The 25,073-nt window shown below is 38.4% G+C and overlaps 1 protein-coding gene across 3 annotated transcripts; it reads left to right on the forward strand.

Annotated features, from left to right (window-relative positions):
* The first annotated feature begins 4,507 nt into the window (after positions 1-4,507).
* On the forward strand, positions 4,508-24,409 carry arhgef37 (Rho guanine nucleotide exchange factor (GEF) 37). Of its 3 annotated transcripts, none has more exons than XM_079630146.1 (13): positions 4,508-4,900; positions 11,177-11,475; positions 12,040-12,169; positions 13,372-13,519; positions 13,658-13,857; positions 13,995-14,125; positions 14,307-14,411; positions 14,707-14,820; positions 16,599-16,916; positions 18,410-18,538; positions 19,617-19,812; positions 20,782-20,954; positions 22,879-24,409. In XM_079630146.1, the coding sequence occupies exons 2-13, from the start codon at positions 11,188-11,190 to the stop codon at positions 23,086-23,088; spliced, it is 2,142 nt and encodes a 713-aa protein (XP_079486272.1). In that variant the 5' UTR covers positions 4,508-4,900; positions 11,177-11,187; the 3' UTR covers positions 23,089-24,409. The 3 variants fall into 3 exon arrangements, with proteins under 3 accessions (XP_079486272.1, XP_079486270.1, XP_079486271.1); XM_079630144.1 differs by having other exon boundaries at positions 4,508-4,888; positions 22,879-24,407; XM_079630145.1 differs by lacking the exon at positions 4,508-4,900 and adding an exon at positions 9,391-9,516 and having other exon boundaries at positions 22,879-24,408.
* Positions 24,410-25,073: the final 664 nt, after the last annotated feature.

Genomic DNA, 25,073 nt, shown 5'->3' on the forward strand with positions numbered 1-25,073 from the left:
CTCACTCCCCTGGCCTCAAGAGGTGCTAGTGACTGACACTAGCATATGCAGTCTTTAGCATCCTTGCTAGTGCGTGCTTCCCACACCGGAGACACCGGTTCGAATCCTGCTCGGAGCGGGTCGAGTAGTACTGGTTACATTTGATGCCGTTGACAAGGATGTGACTGAGATTTAGGGGGATGACTGTAATAGACGTAGGCCAGTAAGAGCTGTGCGTTTAAGCCTCACTCCCATGGCCTCAAGAGGCTGCCGTCTTTAGCGTCCTTGTTAGCGCGCCCGCCTGCCACGCCAGAGATACCGGTTCGAATCCCACTCAGAGCGAGTCAAGTAGTACTGGTTACATTTGATGCCGTTGACAAGGATATTACTTAGATTTAGGAGGGTGACTGTAATAGACTAGCAAGAGCTACGTTTAGGCCTCACACCCATGGCCTCAAGAGGCTAGCGCGCCCGCCTGCCGCGCCAGGGACCCCAGTTTGAATCCCGCTCAGAGCGGGTAGAGTATAGGACCCGTTACATGGGCACACATATTATGACAAAATCAAATAGGACGTGGAAATATCTATATTAACAACGACAGCCTGCTCAGTATGAGGCTCTCGCTCTATGGATGGTGTTTATCTTGGGTGTTTCGAGGGACTTAATGTACCGCAAATTCATATGTATGAGTCTCTGTGTGTGTGTTTATACTGTATGTGGTATAGTGAAATACAGGGCAAGAACATGTGGGAGAGCTGGAACAAGCCCTGGAGTGCATTAGTCCAGGTTCTCTAGGTTTTTTTTTCTTAAGTTGAACATCAAAGGTAGCCAATTCTTTCTTGACTCATTGGACCTGGCGTACCCTCACAAAGAAAAAAAGAAAGAAAAAAGAATAGGTTACAGTCTATTGCCTGTTGCAGAGTATGAAAATCAGTGGAGCGTATGAAAAGAAATGGACGATCATATTCCATAAACTTTTTTTATAAACATAAACGCCTGATAAAATGAATCACGCCTCTTTTTGGTTCAGTTAATTAAGGAAAGGCTCGCTGCTGCTTCCAAATGCTTAGACTTGCTCATACTGCCCCCTCCTGGTGAATACAGGAACATGAGATGTTTATTGTCATTAATTGGCTGTCAGAGTGAGACTTGCATAAATTGACCCCCTGGTGAGAAACTAATTTCCCAGTGCTCAAAGGACATAATGGTCAGCACTTAACATAAATGACAAAGGTGACTCATGCTGTTGGCTATCACACTACAAATGATGGGGATCATCAGGAGACAGGGGACTAAATTAGCCTTTTCTGGTGGTGAGTGATTCGGCCATACTCATTTTGAACGAATGATTCTAAATTAAAGAAAATATCCCCTCTTAAGGGATTCCTGCTTAACTTTGTCCAAAGACAGATGTTCCCACCAAATATATACAGTATGTGGAGAGTGGTGATATCATTACAAAAGAAACCAGTCATTTCATGTCTTGTTGTTGGAACGTATTATGATTATACACGGTATTTTTTTAATGTTCATTTTAAAAAGCAATTGTTGAACACTCTACTCTTGTTTAGTGTTAACTGCATTGGTGGTTAGAGGACATAATGACAGGTTGCTGTTTCTGTGTGCTGTAGTTTGTTTGATAGGGTTGGGCTGTTATCTGTTGCCATAGCAGTGTAAAACTGACCTTTAATGTGTGCAAAGCCTTCATTCTCATGTGTTGAATTGTTTTTTTCCTGGAAGAAGCGTTACCTCACCAATATCAGGAAACCACAGCGCTTCCAATCTGAGTTGGAATCAAACATGCATTCATGGAAGAGTTATGTGTGGAATGCACTTACTGGCAGACAATTAAATGTGCGTAGTCACGATTTTACCTCATTTTTTACTTACTCAGTTGATTGTGCAAAATTACGTTACATGTCATGGCTAGCTTGTCAACTGGATGCAAAATTATACCTTTCTAAGAACAATTTAAGAAGATTTGTGGTGCTGTTGTAGGAAAAGTAGCCATGAAATAGGGAACATTTTATTGCATTTTCTTTTGTTTTTATAGCATTTTCTTTTTCTTTTAGAGCTTTTATTAAAATCTACTGTCGGAAAGCCTTCTGTAAATGACAAGCAAGGCAGATGGAAAATGTGCATACTGAAATAAATGGCTATATAGAGGTAAATATCTACAGTATAGGGGAGACCAGGGACAGTCAATAACACCATTAGTTTTAATCAAGAAGAAGAAGAAGTTGTAAGGCTCTGTAAAACTACAACAACAACAACAAAAACTCTGGTAAGATTGTCTGGTTCATGGGGCAGTTAGAGGATGGGCAAAAATTCCCACACATTTTAATGGACTAAATTATAAAAATGTCGGTAACACTTTACAATAAGGTTCATTAGTTAGTTAATGCATTAACTAACATGAACTAACAATGAGCAAAACATTTGTTACGGTATTTATTAATCTTTGTTATTGTTAGTTAATAAAAAAAATACAGCTGTTCATTGTTTGTTCATGTAAGTTAACAGTGCATTAACTAATGTTAACAATTACAAATATTAATTGAAATGAATATGAACTGGTGGAAAACGAACCAAATCACAAAATCATCATTACAATTAAACAAGTTCACCCCACTCTGGCACAACCCAGAATTTATGATACAGAATAAACCTCTATATTTTTCCATTTGGGCACAAAAAGGAATCACACATCTTCACCACTTATTTGAGAACCACTATTTCATGTCATTTAACACACTCACACAGAAATACGGGGTTGGGAGAGAACAATTCCTTCAATATCAACAACTTAAACTTCAAATTAAAGATAAAATCACACTTACCAACAATACATTACAGCCTTCTCAGCTTATAGAAGACCTTATGAAAGTTAATAACTTAAAAAAATTAACTTCTCAGCTATATACAATGATTTCCAACCAAAACACAACAATAACACTCCCAATAACCAAGTGGGAAACCGACTTGACTGTCTCTTCCAACCCTGAGTACTGGGAACAAATCTGTAGGAACATATTTTTCATGACCGATAACACAAATCTGCAGCTTATACAATATAAAGTCATTCACAGAACTCACATCACTCAAAGTAAAATGTTCAAAATGGGCCTAGACAATACCGATATTTGTTCACAATGCACTTTAGGTCACACAGACGACTATTTACACGCCATGTGGCACTGCCAACCAGTTCATTCTTTTTGGATTACAGTCACTGAGACACTTTCCACTATCTTGAGCCACAGAATCCCATCGTCATCATCACTTTGTCTCATAGGCGACTTCTCTGATATCTATATCCCAAAAAAATACAGGAATCCGTTGCTCATCTCTCTAGCTGTCGCTAAGAAAGTAGTTCTCCAAAACTGGAAATCAAAGAAATCTTGCCATATCAATCACTGGAAAAATTTAATCTCAGAACACATTTCAATGGAGAAACACAATGCACACAGAAGGAGGCAGATATCAGCCTTTGAAGACACCTGGTCCCTTTTTTTTTTTTGACATCTTGGACATTTCATAATATCAAATAAATATAACTACAAGCCAAGTACATTTCCAGACACATACCACCCCCCTTTCCGTTATATAAGTTTATATTATTATTTTTTCTCTTCTTTCATTCTTTTTTCTTCTTCTTGCTTTTGTCCCTGCAGCTATCACTTCATACATACACATAGGCATACACTATCGAAACCTATGCATAACATCTCTAAACCTTTTTTCCCCTCAAATACCCTTTTTTATTTAATTTAATTTTTTAGGAGAATTTGCTCAAGACCATTCTATTCAATAATAATTATACGTTCTTGTTTCCCAGTTGTGTTGTCTCCTTGTTGTTTGTCTGTCACCTTGTCGTGTCTTATATGTTACGTGTTACACTTTGTACGTGGTGCTATAATCCCCCCTCCCCTTATGTACCCAGGGACTCACAAAAGGTTATGCACCGTATATACATGTATTGTCTGTATTATAATATATTGTGTATACAGTTTGCTGTATTAAAAATAAAGTTGTCCTCCTAAGAGGGGGGGGGGGGCGTGGTGGTGGGCCAAAAAAAAATGAATATGAACTAAAATTAATAAATGCTGAAGAAGAATTGTTCATTCTTATTTCATATTAACTAAGGTATATGTAAAGTGTCACAGAAATGTCTATGTTTTATTTTAGTGTTATAACCCACCCTAGTGGAGTGTATGTGGAAACAGCTCTTAAGTAAGCTATTTGTTTATAAATCTAATTGTATAGAAAAAAAAATCTATTTTTAGTCGAGACTTAAGATATTGACCATGAGAAACATAAATACTATAAAGTGTGCCCAAACCTTTGATGCATATGTGGTTTGATACACACACAGTACTATATAAAATGAAAGCCTGCAATATAAAATTAAAACATTGCAAAAAAACTTTTTTCCCACTGATCTATAAGTAATCCGTCTAAAAAGATCAGTAGCTGTACCTCAGGCGCCCACGCGATGTCTCTGTTTCCCAGTTAACCTTTAGCTGCAACCATAACAACGGTTTGTCTTCTGGTTTACCACCACTGCGTGGCGGCTACTAACATTTCTAAAAAAAAAAAATCAACGCATCAGAAGCCTCTCTGCAGCATTCCTCCGATTTAAAATGCGAATGAGAAAAACAATGTATGTCATACTTCTCATGACTAAGCTACTCGCGCGGAATGATCGGAATGCGTGACGCTGGGCCTTGCGCGTGAACCTGTTCCTGAGCGCGAGGACCGTAAGAACAGGTGGAAGGTTTTCAAAGCAACAACATCAGTCTGTCTCGCTTTCGAGGTCGGCTTAAACTTGACAGAGCGTTAAAGTGCTCGTAGTTGCGATGTTTCTGTGTTCTACGTCCGAGGAATCTCCGCTTTAAACACAATACAGGTAAGAACACAGGTGAGATGCAAACGTGTACATTTAGTGCTACATTAGAGATTTCAAACATAACATTAAAGGGACAGCTCACTCAAAATGAAACTGATGCCATTATTTACTCAACCTAATTTTGCTTCAACCTCATGTGACTGACTTACGTGGAAATTTAAGATGACACATAATAACAGTCAGTCACCATTTACTTTTAAGTTTAATTGTATAGAAAATGATTTATTAGAGGCTGTAACTCTTACACGAGGGTGTGGAAATAGTAGCATACTTTTTTTATTTTTGAGTGAACTATTCGTTTTACGATGTTTAATGTGGAATTTTGTATTATGTGAGTGTAGTCTGTTGATTGTTTGTTGAATAAAGTGAAAATATGTATTCTGTTATGCAAGACAAATGTCAGACTTAAAATATTATCGTATCATAATCATACAACACTGTTTTTTTCACATTTTAATTTTAACCAATTTAATTTATTTGCATTTTTTACTTTTTTGTTTAGTTATCACTAAAGGTGTGTTATCACAAAATATATGTGTTGTATGTAGCCTACTTTTCTTAGTGTTGTTATGTTAATAAATACAATTAGAAAACAAACCCACACGGAATCTCCACTTTCCACTTAAGGCTGCAGTCTGAGGTTTTGTGCAGTTGACATGATACCTTAAGTATAGATCACACAAAAATGCTCACCTGCCTCATGTCATTCCAAACCTGCCAATGGAGGGAGAGAAAGCTCTCAGATTACACTGTAAGACTTTCGGTCACCTTCGGAACACAAATGAAGATCTTTTTGACGAAATCTGAGAGCTTTCTCTCCCTCCATTGACTGCTACGCAACTGCCATTTTGACGTTTCATAAAGGGATAGTAAAACTAATCCATATGATCAGAAACAGAAGCTCAACCGAACCTGCTTGACTCGCAAGAACAAACCTCTTGCTGAAGCTCAAACGTGCTGCGTAACACGAGAATGAACCTCATTGGTTCTTGCTGAAGCTCAAGCGTGCTGCGTAACACGAGAATGAACCTCATTGTTTCTTGCTGAAGCTCAAACGTGCCGAGTAACACGAGAATGAACCTCATTGTTTCTTGCAGAAGCTCAAACGTGCTGCGTAACACAAGAATGAACCTCATTGGGTCTTGCTGAAGTTCAAACGTGCTGCGTAACACACGAGAATGAACCTCATTGGTTCTTGCTGAAGCTCAAACGTGCTGCGTAACACACGAGAATGAACCTCATTGGTTCTTGCTGAAGCTCAAACATGCTGCGTAACACGAGAATGAACCTCATTGGTTCTTGCTGAAGCTCAAATGTGCTGCGTAACACGAGAATGAACCTCATTGTTTCTTGCTGAAGCTCAAACGTGCCGAGTAACACGAGAATGAACCTCATTGGTTCTTGCTGAAGCTCAAACGTGCTGCGTAACACACGAGAATGAACCTCATTGTTTCTTGCAGAAGCTCAAACGTGCTGCGTAACACGAGAATGAACCTCATTGGTTCTTGCTGAAGCTCAAACGTGCTGCGTAACACACGAGAATGAACCTCATTGGTTCTTGCTGAAGCTCAAACATGCTGCGTAACACGAGAATTAACCTCATTGGTTCTTGCTGAAGCTCAAATGTGCTGCGTAACACAAGAATGAACCTCATTGGGTCTTGCTGAAGTTCAAACGTGCTGCGTAACACACGAGAATGAACCTCATTGGTTCTTACTGAAGCTCAAACGTGCTGCATAACACGAGAATGAACCTCATTGGGTCTTACTGAAGCTCAAACGTGCTGCATAACACGAGAATGAACCTCATTGGTTCTTGCTGAAGCTCAAACGTGCTGCTTAACATGAGAATGAACCTCATTGGGTCTTACTGAAGCTCAAACGTGCTGCTTAACATGAGAATGAACCTCATTGGTTCTTGCAGAAGCTCAAACGTGCTGCTTAACATGAGAATGAACCTCATTGGGTCTTACTGAAGCTCAAACGTGCTGCGTAACACGAGAATGAACCTCATTGGGTCTTACTGAAGCTCAAACGTGCTGCTTAACATGAGAATGAACCTCATTGGTTCTTGCAGAAGCTCAAACGTGCTGCGTAACACACGAGAATGAACCTCATTGGTTCTTGCTGAAGCTCAAACGTGCTGCATAACACGAGAATGAACCTCATTGGGTCTTGCTGAAGTTCAAACGTGCCGAGTAACACGAGAATTAACCTCATTGGTTCTTGCTGAAGCTCAAACGTGCTGCATAACACGAGAATGAACCTCATTGGTTCTTGCAGAAGCTCAAACGTGCTGCGTAACACACGAGAATGAACCTCATTGGTTCTTGCTGAAGCTCAAACGTGCCGAGTAACACGAGAATGAACCTCATTGGTTCTTGCAGAAGCTCAAACGTGCTGCGTAACACACGAGAATGAACCTCATTGGTTCTTGCTGAAGCTCAAACGTGCTGCGTAACACAAGAATGAACCTCATTGGTTCTTGCTGAAGCTCAAACGTGCTGCATAACACACAAGAATGAACCTCATTGGTTCTTGCTGAAGCTCAAACGTGCTGCATAACACAAGAATGAACCTCATTGGTTCTTGCATGTCAAGCAAACATGCTTGAGCTTCCATTTACCACAACGGATGTGTGAGTTGATTAATGTGTATGTGAATCAAAGCCTAAATTCAATCTTTTCATCATTTGTATACAAAGCGATTGTGTCTTTTCAGAAAACTTGTACTAAACCGCTCAATTCATATGGATTAGTTTTACGATCCCTTTATGAACTTTTTAAAGCGTCAAATTGTTAGTTGTGTAGCTGTCAATGGAGGAAAGAAAGTTTTCAGATTTCATCAAAAATATCTTTTTGTTTTCTGAAGATGAGTGACAGTCTTACAGGTTTGGAAGACATGAGGGGGAGTAAGTAACATAATTTAAATGTTTGGGTGAACTATCCCTTTAGGCCTTGTCCTGCAGTGTGACATGCTATACTTCTTATAAAACTAGTTAAAAGGTGGCATGAAACGAAAGTTGTGATAGTCTTTTCTTCCCTATTGTGACATGTCCGAATGAAATGGCTTCTCGAGGAAGAAAGAATTTAGGGCGGGACTTGATTTTGTCCCTGGGGAATTGATTGGATGGTTGTGGTTTGCTATTGGTCGATCTCATGTGAGTCACAGGTGCCCTCGCGCCAGTAAACGGAGAAGAAGAGATGAGAAGAGATGTAGAAAGCAAAAGGGAGGGGAAGCTATTTTGATTAAAGATTTTGAGAGTACATGAGTTTAAATCATTTATTATATCCTGCAAGATTCCATAAAAAAAAAAGGAAATGTCAATTTTGAATTCCTTGTGACTTTAAACAAAGTCATCTAGGCTAATACTTAAATTATATGTATGTACATTTATTATGAGTACAAACCTCATATTAATTGAGACATTACTCTTAATATTTGTACTGTAAATTTGGCAAATGAATCCATCCATTTGTGTCTAAAGTGACTTGTAGTGGGTTTAAGGTATAGATTTTAAAATATTTTTTTATTGAACTGCAAAAAGCTTAAAACAAATGGAGATGTCTCTAAAAAAAATGTCTTACACAATTCAATACTGCAATATACATCAATATGTTTTCTCATTATTAATTACATTACAGCATAACAATGTGAAGACAAGTTAGCCTGAAAAAAATGAAGCATTTCTTAATGTCTTATGGTGCAGTCAAATTCACCGTTGTTCATCAAATTTTCACATTTCAATAGGAATCTACACGATTAAGAATTTCGAATAAAGGTGAAATATTTTCGCACACAGATTTCGCAATAGGTTCAAGTTGGTCATGTGGATTTGACGAACAGAAAACCGTTTGTTTTGAAATTGGTTTATACATTATTGACAATATAACAATGGACCTTTTTTTTTTTTTTTTGCCCATTTTGCTGATGTGACCGAACCTCTAGTATTTGGATAACCCCCTTTTTTTGGCCATACTTGCAGTACAGTGCAAGGTCCCAAATCCTAAAATTCTGTTTAAAAACGAGTTTTTAAAAAATGTCTAGATTTTCAATGGGGTTTCTAACTTGCATAAGTGTTTTGATCTCAATTTGTGCAAATTTTAACCTCTTAATGTTAAAAACACTTTGTCCATTTACATCATGAAGAATGTGTCTAAAATAGTTGGCTTAATGGCTTTTGTTTTTTAACAACTCTGACCATCAAGTTGGCGAGTTCTTTCCTGGCCACATGGGTCTTTTGTTTACTGCAGTTGCTGCACAGCTGAGTGTGTTGTACACCAGTTCTTGAACTCCTGCCATCCAATCAGCTTCATCCTGCGCAGGCGTCACTTCCTTCCCAATGGATACTGCAGTCAATCTGTGTATTCATTAAAGTGTGTGTCTCTGCAGTGGTCCTATCCGGGATCCCCACTGCTAAAATCCCACCTCCCCCCGGCTCAGTCCTCCCAGCTGACCCACCCATCCCCCCCTTCCCTCACACAGTCGTGCCACATGAGGCCCTGCAGTGTGACTCAGTGGACAAACTTACACCATTCTGAGAGTCTGGCCTGGGCTTTCCCCAGCTGCACACCTTGTTTTTTTCCAGCGCTAGAGACTCCAAGGGTTAGTTTTTCCCATTCTGTAAAGGTAATTATGCATTTGGTTATTTTCTTGGGATTGTTCTTGTAGTAAACCTGTCATTTCTTTAGTCCTTAAGTACGGGTTTGCCATACTGCAGTGCACCACTGTTAAAGCTCTTAGTGAGCGAGAGTAAGCTCTGCGCTACATGCTGAGTTTGTGGTTTTCACTTTGAGCGTGCTTGCCTTGAGCACTTGTTACAAGTATGTTGTTTCCTTATTAATGGCTACGGGAGTACGGATGTGGTAAAATTTGTTCACAGTTTTTGTTTGTGTGTATAGATGTGCTTGCATATCTATATGTGCTTGTGGGTGTAGCTGGAATTGTAACAGAGGTGTTGATGGTCTATGAACCTTTAATTATCTTCAATGACTGCACAAATATCATAAAAGTTTACTTAGTCAGACTTTGTCCTCGGTTGCTTTGAGTTTGTTTCTTTTTTGGATATGCATGTACGTTTTAATGCAATTGCAATCAAAAGCTGTCTTTAGTCATCTGTGAAAGTGTAAGGGTCTTCAGACACATGGTGTTTCACCCCCTCTGGGTAGGTGACAATACAGAGCGCTCAGCCCTTTACGGGTGGTCCTTATAGAGTGATTGCAGAGTCTGGTTTGTGTGTGTAATAGTCTTGATTGATGGTCAGCTTTAACATAATTGTGATGAATGAGCTTAAAAGGGAAGTTCATGCAGTTCATACAATCCAAGATCAGCATTCTTTTAAGCAGTCGGAAGTCATTACTTTTTAGTGAGACTTGGCTATTTGAGTTCAAATTAAAAATATTCAAATCAAATGTGTTACTTCCTACAGTGGGTTTTAGCCCAATCAAGCTATTAACTAAAATTATTTAAAATTTGTTTAAAGTAGGGCTGCGCAATATATCAAAATATTGCAAATGTACATATCGCGATATGCATATCATAACGGCTTGCAATAACTGGTGTCATGGACAAAGTCCCTTACTTGACCGAATAACTTTTTGTAGCTTTAATAAGAATCAGTGTGTATTTCATTCATACAGTGAAGATTAAGCAGTGTTTTATTTTTACATTTGATTATTCCGTTTCTGTAGTTAAGTAAACCTAATTTAGGCCTTGTGAAAGCCTAAACCCCCGCTAAGCTACAGTAAAACTGCTGTACTCTTTCAGAAGTTGTAGGAATGCTTTCTACTGACAAAAAGAATGTGAAACATGTATGTAGGTTATATAATTTTAAATATAATTGTAAGTTTTTTTACACTCTTTATGCTGTATCGAATATCGCATTATTTAATGAGTTATCGCATATCGCGTTTTTATTCAATATCGTGCATCCCTATTTAAAAGTTCTTGGTAATTAAAATGAAGCTGAAATAAAATATGAATATTAGATCAACATTATTTCAGTTAGTTGCCAGGGCAAAATGGCTAATTTTGTACTAAAAATAAATAAAAATAAAGCAGAATAAACTTAATAAAATGGCAAAAACACATAACAGAATTACTAAAAAAATGTCATAATAACACTGAATCAAGTTACAGTCTTTATTTTACTGTCCAAGTACACAACACAGTTTATAATTGATTTTCTTTGGGTCATATACATATTGTACCATCGGACAGGTAAACCGTGCTACCTATTAAGTTCTTGAGAAATAGAAAAGCTGTTAAACCACGTCTATATGTATTTTAGGCATTCCTGCTATGGCGAATTCGCTGAAGGCAAATGTAAGATTGATGGCCAAGGACGAGATCAGAGAGGAGAAGGAAGAAACTAAAGAAAGGAATGACACCCTGGAAGAGTCTGCAGAAGAGGAAGAGAATGAAGAAGAGAGAAAGGCACGGGCCGCAGCAGAGGAGACATCAGCCCGAGAGAGAGCCGCTCAGAGGCAGATCATGACTATAGAGGAGCTGGTGCAGACTGAGAAGAACTACCTGAAACATATGCAGCTCTGTACAGTCACCATCAACAACAACCTGCAGAAACTCCAGGTACTCAAGTTCTCTTGTAGTCACTTTCACCCATTAAATATCTGTTAATGTGCCACACATCTGTTATGTACATGGCCAACTGCCTTCGGTGTTGTATATGTATTGCTTCCACCACCACTGAAATACTATTGAAGCACTCTATCATTCCTATATAAATATAAACATATTAATAATCTAATTGGATAATACAACAATTAGCCTCTAAACTCTACTTTAAGTAAATGTGTTCTTACATTAGTTACAGGCCAACATACTACTTCTATAAAAACAAGAACTTATGACATGATCAAAAACTAAGCAAATATAAACAACAAACAATATACAAAGTAATATTAAAGAAAACAAGGTAAATAAAAAATAATAATTACATCATATAATAAAAATAATAAATCGAATTGGGATAATACTTATATTAATATTTGATTCAAACCAAGAGAGAATGGGCAATAAAGCAGAAATGGCTCATAATTGGGACTATGTGATTTTGCTTCTCTTATATTTGAAATGTATAACCATTGTAGGTAAACAAGCTTTACTAATATCATATTATTGGGTCCCTTGCAGCCTCCTCCACCGAACCTAGAGAACATGTTCCAGCACATTGATGAAGTGATGGATGTTTCCTGCAGACTCCTGAGCCTCCTAGACCAGGCACAGATACATCACAGCGACCCGAAATACCTGCAAACTCTCTGTGAGTACAGCCGGACAGACTGGAATTTCCAGTTCACATCCGATTTCTCAGTTCTTTCGCAGTCATGCTGTCTGCGTGTCATGCTCACCTACAGATCAACATATTTTTTCCGTGAGCTCATGGTTGAAGAATCCAGAACTTGAATTTCAAGATGAGAATAATGATGTTTGAGGTTTAGAATGTTAAGTGTAAATTCCTTTTGTTTGGATCTCTCTTATGCTGACTAAGGCCATGTGTCTACCAAAGGTAGTCTCTAGTCGCTCTAGTCGCTATTCTGAAAACACCTAGCTATAATGGGCGCTTGAGCGTTTTGGCAGCGCAGCATTTTTTTTCAGTTGAGAGAGATACTTTGCTTGTTATGATACGAAATATCCGCAAAAGTGTTACTAGTATCTCATTTCACATTTTGTTTATTTGTTGACTCTATATTAAAATGTTGATACAATATAAAGTATTTTCTCTGGCTCTTGTTGTAAAAAATTTTTTCCCATTATTATGCTTGTTGTTGTCATCTGTTGATGTTGTACAAGCAGAATGTGGCTGTTGGTCGGTGTGGTATTAGTCCCGCCCCTCCTCCACTGTGATTGGACGGTTGGGTGAAGTTTGCTATGAGCGCTGCGTTTACCCAAAGTTGAACATTCTTCAACTCTGAAAAAAACCGCTCAGTGCCTCCTCGTTACGCTCATGGCGTTTTAAAAACGTGGCGTTCCCATTGAAAACAATTGAAAAAATATGCCAGCCGTGTGAAAAAAACACTTTGGTGGATACACGGCCACCAAAAGTCTATACTTTTTTAAAAATCAAAAACGCAGTAAAAACAGTAATATTGTGAAATATTATTTCATTGTAAAATAACTTTTTATATATTTTGTTTTGATATATTTTCGAATTACATTTTTTTCCTGATGATCCTTCAGAAATCATTCTAATATGCTTATTTGCTGCTCAAGAAGCAGTTCTTATTATCAATATTAAAGACAGTGCTGCTTAATATTTTTGTGGAAACCATGTACAGAAAACTTTTATTTAAAATGGAAATCTTTTGAAATGTCTTTTCTGTCACTTTTGATCAATTTAATACATCCTTTCTTTAAAAAGAAAAAATCATTCTTACCCTAAACTTTTGAACGGTAGTGTACTGTATGTTATATGGAAATGTAAATCTTGTTTTATATTATAAAGTATCTTATTCTTTCTCTCAGGTGACTCTTTCCTTAGTCTGTCTCAAGATATAGAGATGGCCTATAAGGAATATCTTGCCAACTACAACAACATCACTGCTCTAGAGAACAGCTACAAACAGAAAGAGGCCCTCTGGTTAGAAATGATCCGAATCATCAAGTCATCTGCGTAAGTTCATAAACAACAACCAACTGAGGTTGTGTATGTCTCGAACAACAAGCACAATGACTTCCTTCCCAGACAAATACACAAGTGTATTACCCAACATTCCTTGCATTTTTGACCCCTGATCCCGTCTGTGTTCAGTCCTGATGTGAATGCGTCCACTCTGAGTTTCTTCCTGGTGATGCCGGTTCAGAGAATCGCCCGTTACCCCCTACTGCTCCAGACCATCCAGAAACACACAGACCCCCGACACCCAGCCTACCTCATCCTGGAGCACACCGCTCACACTGCGGTCCAGATCAACTGCAGGATCAATGAATACAAACGCTTCCGTGAAGTGGGTGAGAACATGCACGCAATTTAGAAAGCAAAGCTGATCGAAGCAAAGTATGGAAATCCATTGATGACAATAGCATAAAAACATGAAATGCTTGAGGTTGTGATTTGCTTGATTATCCTCATTCTCTGACCGTCACAGCTGACAAGTACAAGAAGACAGAGAACCTGACCATCAAGGACAAGATCAATCGACTCAGTGGCCACAGCATTGCCAAGAAGACGGCCCGGTTTAGCCAGTACATAAAGCATGAGACAGGAATGGTGCCACAGGTAATTGACATACAGTGATACTACACTGAAGAACAATGCTTGGTGTAAACAAAGGAACAGAAATGTCTGGCATGTTGAAAGAACCACATTGTTTCCATAAAGCATCAGACACCATTGCCACATAAGATGTCTTTTTACAAACAATTCTTAAATGATTATTTGTAAATCCATCCCATCATAGGTAAAGGATGAAGAATATGATGCTCTTGCTGGCTTCTTCTTTGTCCTGGAGAGGGGCGTCTCAGAGCTTCATGATAACATGGAGGCTTATCTCCACCATCTACAGGTTTGCTTTTACTGTTCTTTCTCTCAATGGCTATAGTTACAAATTAACGTAAAGAGTTGATCTCCTCATTTGTTTTGGCGTTCCCTCAATAAGAAGCAAGTACGCCCATTGATCAAACTCTTCAACATTTTCCATTGTTATTCCAGCTGGTGAATGAAAGGAAAATAATGTGTGAGGGTTGATCCCAGGGCAGATGGAAGGGGTTTCCAGAAATTGTGCAGTTGAGATTATGGCTGTGCGCTTGGAGTGTTTGTAAAGATTTATTTAACCATCTGAGCTCTATTTCTTTGTTCAGAGGTTCCTCAGCTGCAGACCAGAGGAAGCTGATCTTGATCTGGAAGGGGAGAAAACTGCCTTGTTCTCTAAAGAAATCACAGTAGCACTCAGACAGTGGATTTACCCCTCATATGTAAGACCTTAAGGAGATTACAGTTCACATCCTTCTGAGAGATTTAGTTCTTGTGAATCTTTCAAACTAAGTTGTGTTTTTTGGGTGGGAAACTTAAAACCATTAGTGTACATCTTCAAGCTTTACAGCTTCTCTAGCAAAAATGAGTATAAGAATTAAGTCATTTTATTTGGGATGAATGAAACAAGGATGTGAATGGACAGAATGACTGTTCAATATGTTGTACTGTACCTAAAAAAAAAAAAAAAACTATTTTTTTGGAGATTATGTATATTATTACTTAATATTAATTTACACATATTGGAGTGGAGCATGGATGATGTAATTTTGTAGGCAAACCAGCTATAAGCATCACAATAGGCCAAAGGATTTTCCCATTGACTTTTGGATAATTGCAGAAAATAAGCTCTGTGACCAACAACGACATGTTTTTTTAAAGATAACTTTCACAAATGAACACGTTATGAATTTCAAGTTAGTTTAAGTTAAAATACCGGTGCTTTCCAAGACAACAACAAACAAAACAAGACTGTAAAGACGGAATAGTGAGTAGATGAGTTTATCTGTTCAGCGTGAAGATATTTAGGGTCCGGCAAATTAGCATGAGCGCAATCCTATAAAAGCGGCAATGGGAGTGGAAAGTTCTGCCTGTTCTACTGACGATGCGCAAATTAAAGAACACCGACGCATCCATTTCCATAATGACCAACGCAATCTACCAAGAGGAGTGCAAATTAGCGTCTGGTTTAAAACATGCTTTTTTGTGAGTTAAATAACTAGTGCGCAAACACCAGTAAATTGGCAAGCGCAAACCTTACTAAATCACCTTGCATGATTCTTTTAAATACTCTCCTCCCATAAATCTTGCATCTGAAATGGAAACTCCTACAAATGCATATGCATAATTCATATTCAATAAGGTCAGGCAGTGCTAATTTTTCATTTTGTGTCTTTAGTAAATTCTGACAGTAGTTTTTTAATGCCAAATGAGGGTTTGTGTCAGTGCAAGCTGTTAGTAAATCTGGCCCTTAATGTTACCGACAACCTCTGTAGTCCCATTTAGTCACTTGTTAGCAATCGCCTTTTTCAAGACACATAAGCCTTTAAAAAAATCATAAAGGGGGATTACTGATGTATTTTATGTTGTGAGATAAAACCTCAAAATATCTTGAGTTTGTCTGAACTACAGATCTTATTTTAGGCATTTAACCAAAAAAAAAACACCCCATTGACTTTAGAACAATTGAACCGTAAGTGATATGTTAACTCGTTTCCAGGTTTTAGGACTCATTCCTGCAGCACTTTGTTACACGCTGTACCTCTATCCCTCACTGCCTCATTTTTGTACATGTCAAATTAAATATGGCATCTTTGAATAAAGTCTGGATCACCAACATTTGTCATGACACCGTATTTCTTCTCTGTGGTGCCTCTATTCGCCACTTTAGTTTTCTCCATTCATCAATGTCTAACCCTGCTGGAACCAATACAGCTGCAAAAACACCATGTATCATGTAGGGATACAAATTGTGCCAAGATCTTTTAACTGTTCACCAGCCATTGAAATTATGGTTGAAATGGTCGCACACAGCACCCTTTTTAGCAGTATTTCTCTTATTTGAGAGGAAGACAGCGGTTTATGCATTAAAGGGACGCAAAAATAAATAAAATTATATCATTGATCAGTTGTTGGTTATTGATTAAATTAACCATCTACATTTCTTGTACTGTATCTTGCCTCCTGAACTTAATTTGTACATCTAATCTGCTACTTACAGGAGAGTCGTTTGAAGACCCTAGTCTTCAAGCCCTTGAGCTCACTGCAAGAGCTGATGGCAGGACCACGAAACCTCATCCGCAAACGTCAAGACAAGCTCCTGGACTATGAGCTAATCGAGGAGAAGAGTAGCCTGAGTTTTGAGGAGCAAGCTATAGCTAACACCTACAAGACCATCAACACTCTGCTACTGACCGAGCTGCCGCAGTTCAACGGGAAAGTCCTTCAACTCCTGTGGGCCACGCTGGAGGCCTTCAGCTGCCTGCAGAGAGACCTGGCGGCGGATATGGAGCAGCTCGCCACCAGCTTTACCCATCAGGTACTTTTTATAGGAAAAGATTAAATACTCAGGTTTTACTAAAGGCTGAGGACAAAATACAGTGAGGTTTAGTTCACACTTGTAGTTTGGTTCTTTTGTTCATTTGTTCATTTAGTCCTGGTTAACTTAGCATTCACACTGTCATTTTTAACACTGAATCTAAAACAAAAAAACGGTTTTATGATGTACATTTTGGAACTTACCGAACATCCAAAACAATGTTGCCTGCTGGGCTAAATGCGGTATTTTTACCAGTTGAGAACTCGTTAAGATCTTATAAAATGTGTAGAGTCAAAACAGCGCCAGGAATTCTTTCACACACACACACACACACACACACACCCACACACAAACAAAGATCTGCTGCAAGGACAGGGCGTTTCTGACACCTGTACCAAACTATAGTGGGCAACATAGCTCATATGATGAGAAAAACTATGATCAGAAATGCGTCTCCTCGCAGCAGATCTCCGTTTGTGTTTGTGACAGAGCGATTCCTGCCACTGTTTTGACTACTTTACACATTTTATAAGCTCTTCAGGAGTTCACAGCTCCATCATATACCATTGTATATATGCACATGCACTCTTAGAAAAAAGGTACAAAAACTGTCACTGAAACGCTACCCTTTAAAAGGTTCTAATATGTACCATTTAGGTACCAATATTTACCTTTGACGTACTAATATGCACTTTTGAACCTTTATTTCTAAGTGAACAGCAAGCGCATTTGGCACAACACACTGCATTGTTTTAGATGTTTGACAAGTTCCGTTGAAAAATATACGCATTTTTTGTGGTTATTTGTTTTCTTTAGCTTATGTGTTAAAAATGACAGTGTGAACGCCAAACGAACCAAATGTGTCATTTTCTTTTTTGGTCTGGACCAAAAGAACCTAGAGAACCAAACTAGTGTGAACACACCCTAAATCGAACCAAACCTGAACACACCCTTAGAGATAACCTAGTGAATATTTAATTTCTACAGTGCCTAATTCTAGGGTGAATAAAAATGTATAAATGAGCTTACTACTTTCAATCAGATCCTATAATTATTTTTTTAATCAACCACAAAAATAAAAAAATAACAATATTAAATCAGCATAAATTAAATGCAGTACATATACTGTATACATTTACAAATTAAATGTTTTTTTTTTCACATGAAAATCTCAAAATACAAAAAATCTTAATAATGCAAAACTTTTAATTTTTTTGTCATGCTAAATATTATTTATATTCTTTTTCTTTCTTTATTTTGGAGTAAATTATAACCTGGACATGTTCTTCATAGGTGTCACGAGGTTCACCTTAACAGTCATGTTATGTCATCCTCATGATTACACTTGAATACCTATCAATTTCAACTGTTGAATGTTCTGTGCAATAATCCACCACTGAACGACACGGCAAGCATGTGGTTGGAAAAGTGTTATTAAATTTAGCTTTTTGCCGGCTGGCAGTGTTTATGAATTGCTCTCTGTCTCCTGGCAGCTCCCACACAGTTATTTGGAAGCTGGTGAGTTCTGGAAGTGGGCAGAGACTTCGGTGCTGGAGGGTTCGAGGAGGATGGAGAGCCTGTGTCAGAGTGTTCAAGATGAGCTCAATGCTCCCATTGTGCAGGTCAGTTCCAACACAGAGACGCACTATTGTCTGTTGCCGGGTGGAGACGTCTTCCTACGGGACACTTTGTCCCCTTACTGCAGTTTAACGGTGCCTGTGGACAGTGTTGGAATACAAGCATAGCTAAATGCAGCCATTCATTCATCTTGATGTAATTTAGACCTCATGTGTTTTACATCAATTCATCCATTAATTTCGAACATACCGTAGTAAAATATGTCATGTCCTGGGGTTACTGTATTACGGGTGGCCCTAAACAGCTGCTTTTTATTTAGTCAAATGCAAATAACAGCAAAGATATACTACCGGTCAAAATGGTAGTGTATTTGACCAAAAATGTTGGGTACGGGGCTTGATCATGCCTCAGAACTTGATTGTTTTGTGAAAACCGAGCTATGATATTTATGGGTCAAAATATCATTATCTTTTATATCATTATAAAATATATAAGATTCATTATCAGAAAAGAAAAGCTGCTTGAGAGGAGATGTTCACTGATTAATCAAGGAAATTAAGACTAGAAGCATTTACATTTAAATAGTCCATTATGATTTCATGCTGTGTAAATATTTTAATATCATCGTCTTTTGTCAAGGTAAGCAGAGACCGCACCATTGGCATGTTTCATATTTCATACTTCTCTGTCTGTGAAGTCATGTCATAGGCATTAGACCATCACTACAGCTAGTGACACAAACAGATGATATTACCCAGAGTCTCTGCGTTCAGGTTCTAATCAATATCATGTCTGCCATCACTAAGAAATCAGTCTTGATAAGTTTCAAGCGAAGGCAGAAGGATCAAACAAAGAGATGGCCTGTAATCTTCAGAAGTTTCCTGAAAAAAAGGGATTGGGATCCAAATGTAGATCACCGATGTAAATCATTGGAGTATCTTCCTCTCATGTTCATTTCCTTTCTCTGTTTCTCAGTTTAAAGTGATCCAGCACTGTAATAACTGCACTTCATGTACATTTACATTTTGATTATAATTTACTCAGCTGCATGCAATATCACGTTAAATTTGATTTGGTACTAAATAAAACTTGTTTTTCTGTTTCATGTCTGTGACGTCTCAGCCGCCCAATTCTGCGTGCGAGCAGCGTCTCAAGGCTCTGAACGCTAAGCATGGCTCGGAGAAGATCTACCAGCTGACAGGCCCTGTGGTGGGCACCCGTGACCTTGACCTGACCCTCAGTAAGGGAGAGCTGGTAGCTGTCGTCAGTGAGATGGACACGCGAGGAGACCGTCGCCGCTGGCTGGTTGATGCAGGAGGTAAAACTGGCATGTGGAAACCTGTGGAGAATTAGGTCATGGTGCATTTAAAGACAACTGAGCTGGAATCAGTTTATACCTGAAGATGTATTATTGGGGGAACAAGATTGATCCATTTGATTCTCTCATATACTGCATGCAAATGGGCCTAAGAACAAATTGGAAAATAGCTATGCAAATGCAAACAAAAGGTCTTTTCTTAAATTAAACTTGCTTTAATGCTCAGAACAACCCCTCTGCCAACATTTAACTGCTTTAAAGCAAAATGTAAACCATCTCATAATGCGAATTACACTTAAATGCAGTGATATTTTCATAGCATGTGGTATCTACAAAATGGAAAGATTAGGTCTAATGAAAATAATGGAGGTGTTCTGTAATAATAATCTATTTAAATAAAGTGGTGCTAGAGAACATAGTCTAAATGTATTTTAAACATTCATATTTTGTCTAAAATTGCTTTTCATATTGTTTCTGCTGCGCTGCTTCGTAGTTAATGTTTTGACTTTAGTACGTTCCTTGGACCCAGAGAGGTGAACATAAATCAACCAACCAGATTTTAGGTATCGGTTTATAGTTAATGTCAAGTTCAGGCGTACAAGAGTTAGGGGCTTCTACACTTCTATACTCCTTATTCACCTATCATTTCCCTCTGATTTAAAGGCATAAATTATGGGTTAGGGGTAGGAATAGGGTTAGGACTATGTTTTTGGACAGGAATTTTGTTCTGGGATCAACGTGTCTTATTTTATCTGAGTGTATATATATATATCATATACCCAGTATAGATAGTATTACCAGTACAACAATTGCTGCTGAAAGCCTTTGGTAATGCTATGACTGACATCTGCTGGTCAAGTGCAGTTAAAGCACTCTTTCAAATCAGCTTTCATCCATCTGCAGAATAAAGCTATTTAAATATGCGAATTTGAGTGTCTTGATTTTGACTTTGTTTTTCATTTTCTTCAGGCCCGAGGGGATATGTGCCTGCTTCAAAACTGCAACGCTACCACCAGATGACCGTTGACCCTCCACAGTCTCCTCATCTGAACGTCGTGTCCACTGGTCCAGGTCCCCGAAGACACTCCTACACACCCGGAGCCCAGCCGCTCCTAAACAACGTGGCCACGCCCTGTTTTCAGGTGAGTGACACACACAGGCACAGACGTGCGCTTTGACTGACGGGTCATAAGGCCGCCTAGTTACTGGGTCTGATTCGTGTGTCAAACAGAACGAGACCTTTGGAGATTGATGGCAGGTTTGCAGTATCTCATGATCATCAATCACACACTTCAGCATTTGTGAATTCAGTATTGGAAGAACAGAAATGAACTGCCGCTCCTTGTCAGATGAAGTGATATACTCCATTATGGCCACCTACACACACACACACACACACACACACACACACACTCACGGCACCCACACATACACTCTGGTTCAGTCATTTGCTTGATCTGACAGTCAAATGGTTCCATATCATTGTGGCTTCATGTTTAGGAAAGCAGAAATGTGGGAGGCAGATTTTGACTGTGGGAGAGAGACTGCTGTTGTGACTGTAAAAATGTGACACATTTTTCTGAACAACCTTCACAGGTTGTTTATGATTGTGACTGTGACAGTGCAGAAATTCTCTTTCAGCTTGTGAGAAAACACGACTGGCTAACATTTACGGCTCCCAGATCAATTATATATTGTTTGTAGTCTCATGTGGAATTTTTTTTTTTATAACTTTGCGTTTACAAAGCATTGTTTTGTAGAATGCGAGTTGTTTGCCCATGCAGAACTCACCACAGTGGTGTTCTGGGGGGCTTTTAGCATATTTATGACATTGCTTATTGGCACAAAAAAATCTCCCTAGATATGATTTAGGGCTCTCTTGAATAGATTTTTTGATTTAGACATTTATGCTATGTATTATAAATATACCATGTATCAAAACTAAAATTAGCTTGTCTATTTTTATTTATTAGTTAGTCATTCAAATATATTAGTCTAGTTTTAGTTTTAAAACTAATTTAAAAATGAGTCTGTTTTTTTGTTACCAATGTCACTTTGTGTGAAGTCGGCATGAAATGAATATTCTCCCTATTTTAAAAAAATGCATGTTATTGACATTAGGATAGATCTGCTGCTGCAACTTTTTCATTCAACTTTTAGGGCTATAGGTTTGTTCAAATCCCCGTGAGAAGGTGTGATCAATAGTGAAGCTAGCCTTAGCAAACACCACTAATGAACATGATTCATAAAGCATTATGGGTATTAGCCACAGGGGGGAGCACTTCATCTAATTTATCCTTTCAGATTTTCTTTTTTCCACCCAGCTATTTTTATTCACTTATGAGCTGTAATATCATAAACATCCCACTCTTAACACTTGAACATGTCTCAAGCACATTGTGTAACACTAAATACCTCTCGACTTTCAAATATAAAAAGATGTTGCATATACTCGACAGAGCACTCAAAAAACACATACCGGTACATTCTCTAGACAGATTTTTTTTTATTCGGTTTTGCAATTTGTGTGGGTTTTGCCATTGGCTGCGTTTACACTTGGCATTAACATGCGATCACCATGATCCGATCAAGCAGATCGGATCATAAGCCAATCAGGACACGGTGTGTTTACACCTGTCCACGATCGGACCTCGGGCAAAGTCGACCTGAAGTGGTGGATTTTCTTTTAAAAACAGTTTTCAGTCGGGGGACATTTTACAAATCTCGCAAAATGAGGAGGATGAAGAGGCTGCAAGTACTAAGAATGTGGATAGATGCCGTAATGGAAACGGTACAGGTACAATGGGTGGGGTTTTGTGTGACGTCCACCTGTGAATGCAGACCCGATGGCTGGATTGCGTTTACATTACACTGAGATCCGATCACAATGCGTCCTCGAAAACATTCCGATCAGAAGCGGGTTTACACTCGTCTTTTCAATGCGTATGTGGACAACATCCGGACACAGGTCGCATGTTAATGCCAAGTGTAAACACAGCCATTGACTCACAGAAAATAATTCTTATTACCAATCAGACTGAAACGCTCTCCGTTCTCCATTTGCAGGTGTACGCGAGCTATGACTTCACCGCGAGGAGCAGTCGGGAGATTTCTCTGAGGGCTGGTGAGCCGGTGCGGGTGGTGGAGCCTCACGATAAGCGTGGAAACAAGGAATGGAGTATGGTGGAGACACGCGGCCAGAGAGGCTACGTCCCCTCCAACTACCTTGCCATCCTCCCCTCTGTGATCGCCTCACCCACCTTCCCTTATCGCTAGCTGTGGATAATATCCATGACAAAACATCATCTGCTGCTGCTGCTATGAGTCTGCTAGCCAGTATCCAAACACACACACCATGAGAAGCACTTTCCCTTTAGGGCTCTTCATACGTGATGGCTGCTGTTTGATGCGTCATTTGACTGGTGTATGTACTGGAGTGGTGCTTGTGCCCTGCTGTGGAGTGGTCGTCCATATACTTGATCTCCGCTTTGCCCAGGGCTGTTACTGGTGGAGATAGTTTTATCCAATGAGAGAAGAGCTGCAGGGGCATGCAGACATGCTGTTGTAGCGCACAGCTACTGGTGGAGTGTGTTGTTTCCTGCACTTACCGCTTGGATCAACACCTCAGCCGTCCGTCGAAATGATGCTTTGGGCTGCCCTGGTACTAACTTGTCTGCTTCACTGTCTTAATATTGAAGAAACCGAGAATATGGATCTTATTTTATGAGTCAAACCTCTTTTGCCCTGGTTTCCAGCTAACTTGAGATGACTAACATGCAGACTTAAAGACAAGATTTTACAAAATATTATTACAAAATGATTGCTTTTGCACCATTTCAGTAATACTTGATTACTGTTTTATTATTTAAATGTATACACTGGATCTAAAAAGTATTTGGACACTAAGGACACAAATTATTTGTCCTATAAAATAATGCATGTCATTAATGCATAGATAACGAAATATCAATCCAACTGATATCATAAAAGCACCAAGCAGTACTTTTCACATAAAGAAGTTTGTTAGGTTGAACATTTTTAAACGATAGATTTATGGTTCAATATTAAGGCAAAAAAAAGTGGTCGACCAATATATTGCCTATGACAATAATTGCCATTTAAATATATATATTTATTTATATATATATACAGTTTGCCTGATAAATGTTGGCAGACTTTTATTTTGACAGTGATGAGAATGCCTTAGGATCTCCTGTTCTCCAAATTGGATGCGGAAAGGAGAATTCTGTTGTCACTGGAAACGCATGAACGACAAATTTTAAGTTCTTCACTTCAAACTATGCTGTGCTATTTATGAAATTAGCGTCAGGAGGTCTTTATTTGAGAAAATATGATCCCAGTGCGCACATATTTGCCAGATTACTGAGTTTACGTTCTATGCCCTTTTTGTGAAAAATACTATAATATGATTACAGAATCAAGAAGTTGCTATCTAAAGTATAAATCTTTTTATTCTGCAGGTTCGGTCATTATTTTCATATTGATTCATTTAAAAATTCTTCCAATTTAGTAAATATTACATCAAGTAAATACAATTACAATATGTGATATTTACTATTTTTACATTAAATTGTATGATACTATATATATATATATATATATATATATATATATATATATATCGGTTTTATATCAACCATTCGCCTCCCTGCTCTCAAAAAAATATCAGTTTTTATCATTATTTTTATCAATATCATTAAAAAAATCTAGCAGTCGACCACTCAAAAAAGGATAGCCCTTTTTTTACAGTCCTGTTCCCCATGTACATACTATATTACTTTATATTACCTAGTACTTTCTTAGTTAAGTAGATACACATAAGTGCACGTACTATAAAATAAAGTGTAGTGATACTTTCTAGTTGTCAAACATTAGTAGTTAATAGTTAATGTGATTAAATACACATTATTATGATTTGTTTGCATGTGCTTGTTGGATTGATATTTATTTATTAATGCAATGACATTCATACATTTTTAATTGCATCTTAAATGTCCAAATACTCTTTGGAGCCACCGGGTGGTGGATTTCAAAGACACTGTAATGATTTTGAATCGTTAAGCTATTCTTATTGCTTGCATGCAGATTCAGAACTGCATTGTTGTGTTGCTTACTTCATAACCTCTGTGATGAAGGACTTATTGAAAAATTCAAACGTGCCGAGGATCTGCTGCAGTGTCCGTCATAAACAACTGTCTGCCTGCAGTTGCATCTGCTGTCCACTGGAGGCACCAGAGCAT

Source organism: Phoxinus phoxinus, assembly GCF_949152265.1.
Source record: "Phoxinus phoxinus genome assembly, chromosome: 12".
Taxonomy (NCBI): Eukaryota; Metazoa; Chordata; class Actinopteri; order Cypriniformes; family Leuciscidae; genus Phoxinus; species Phoxinus phoxinus.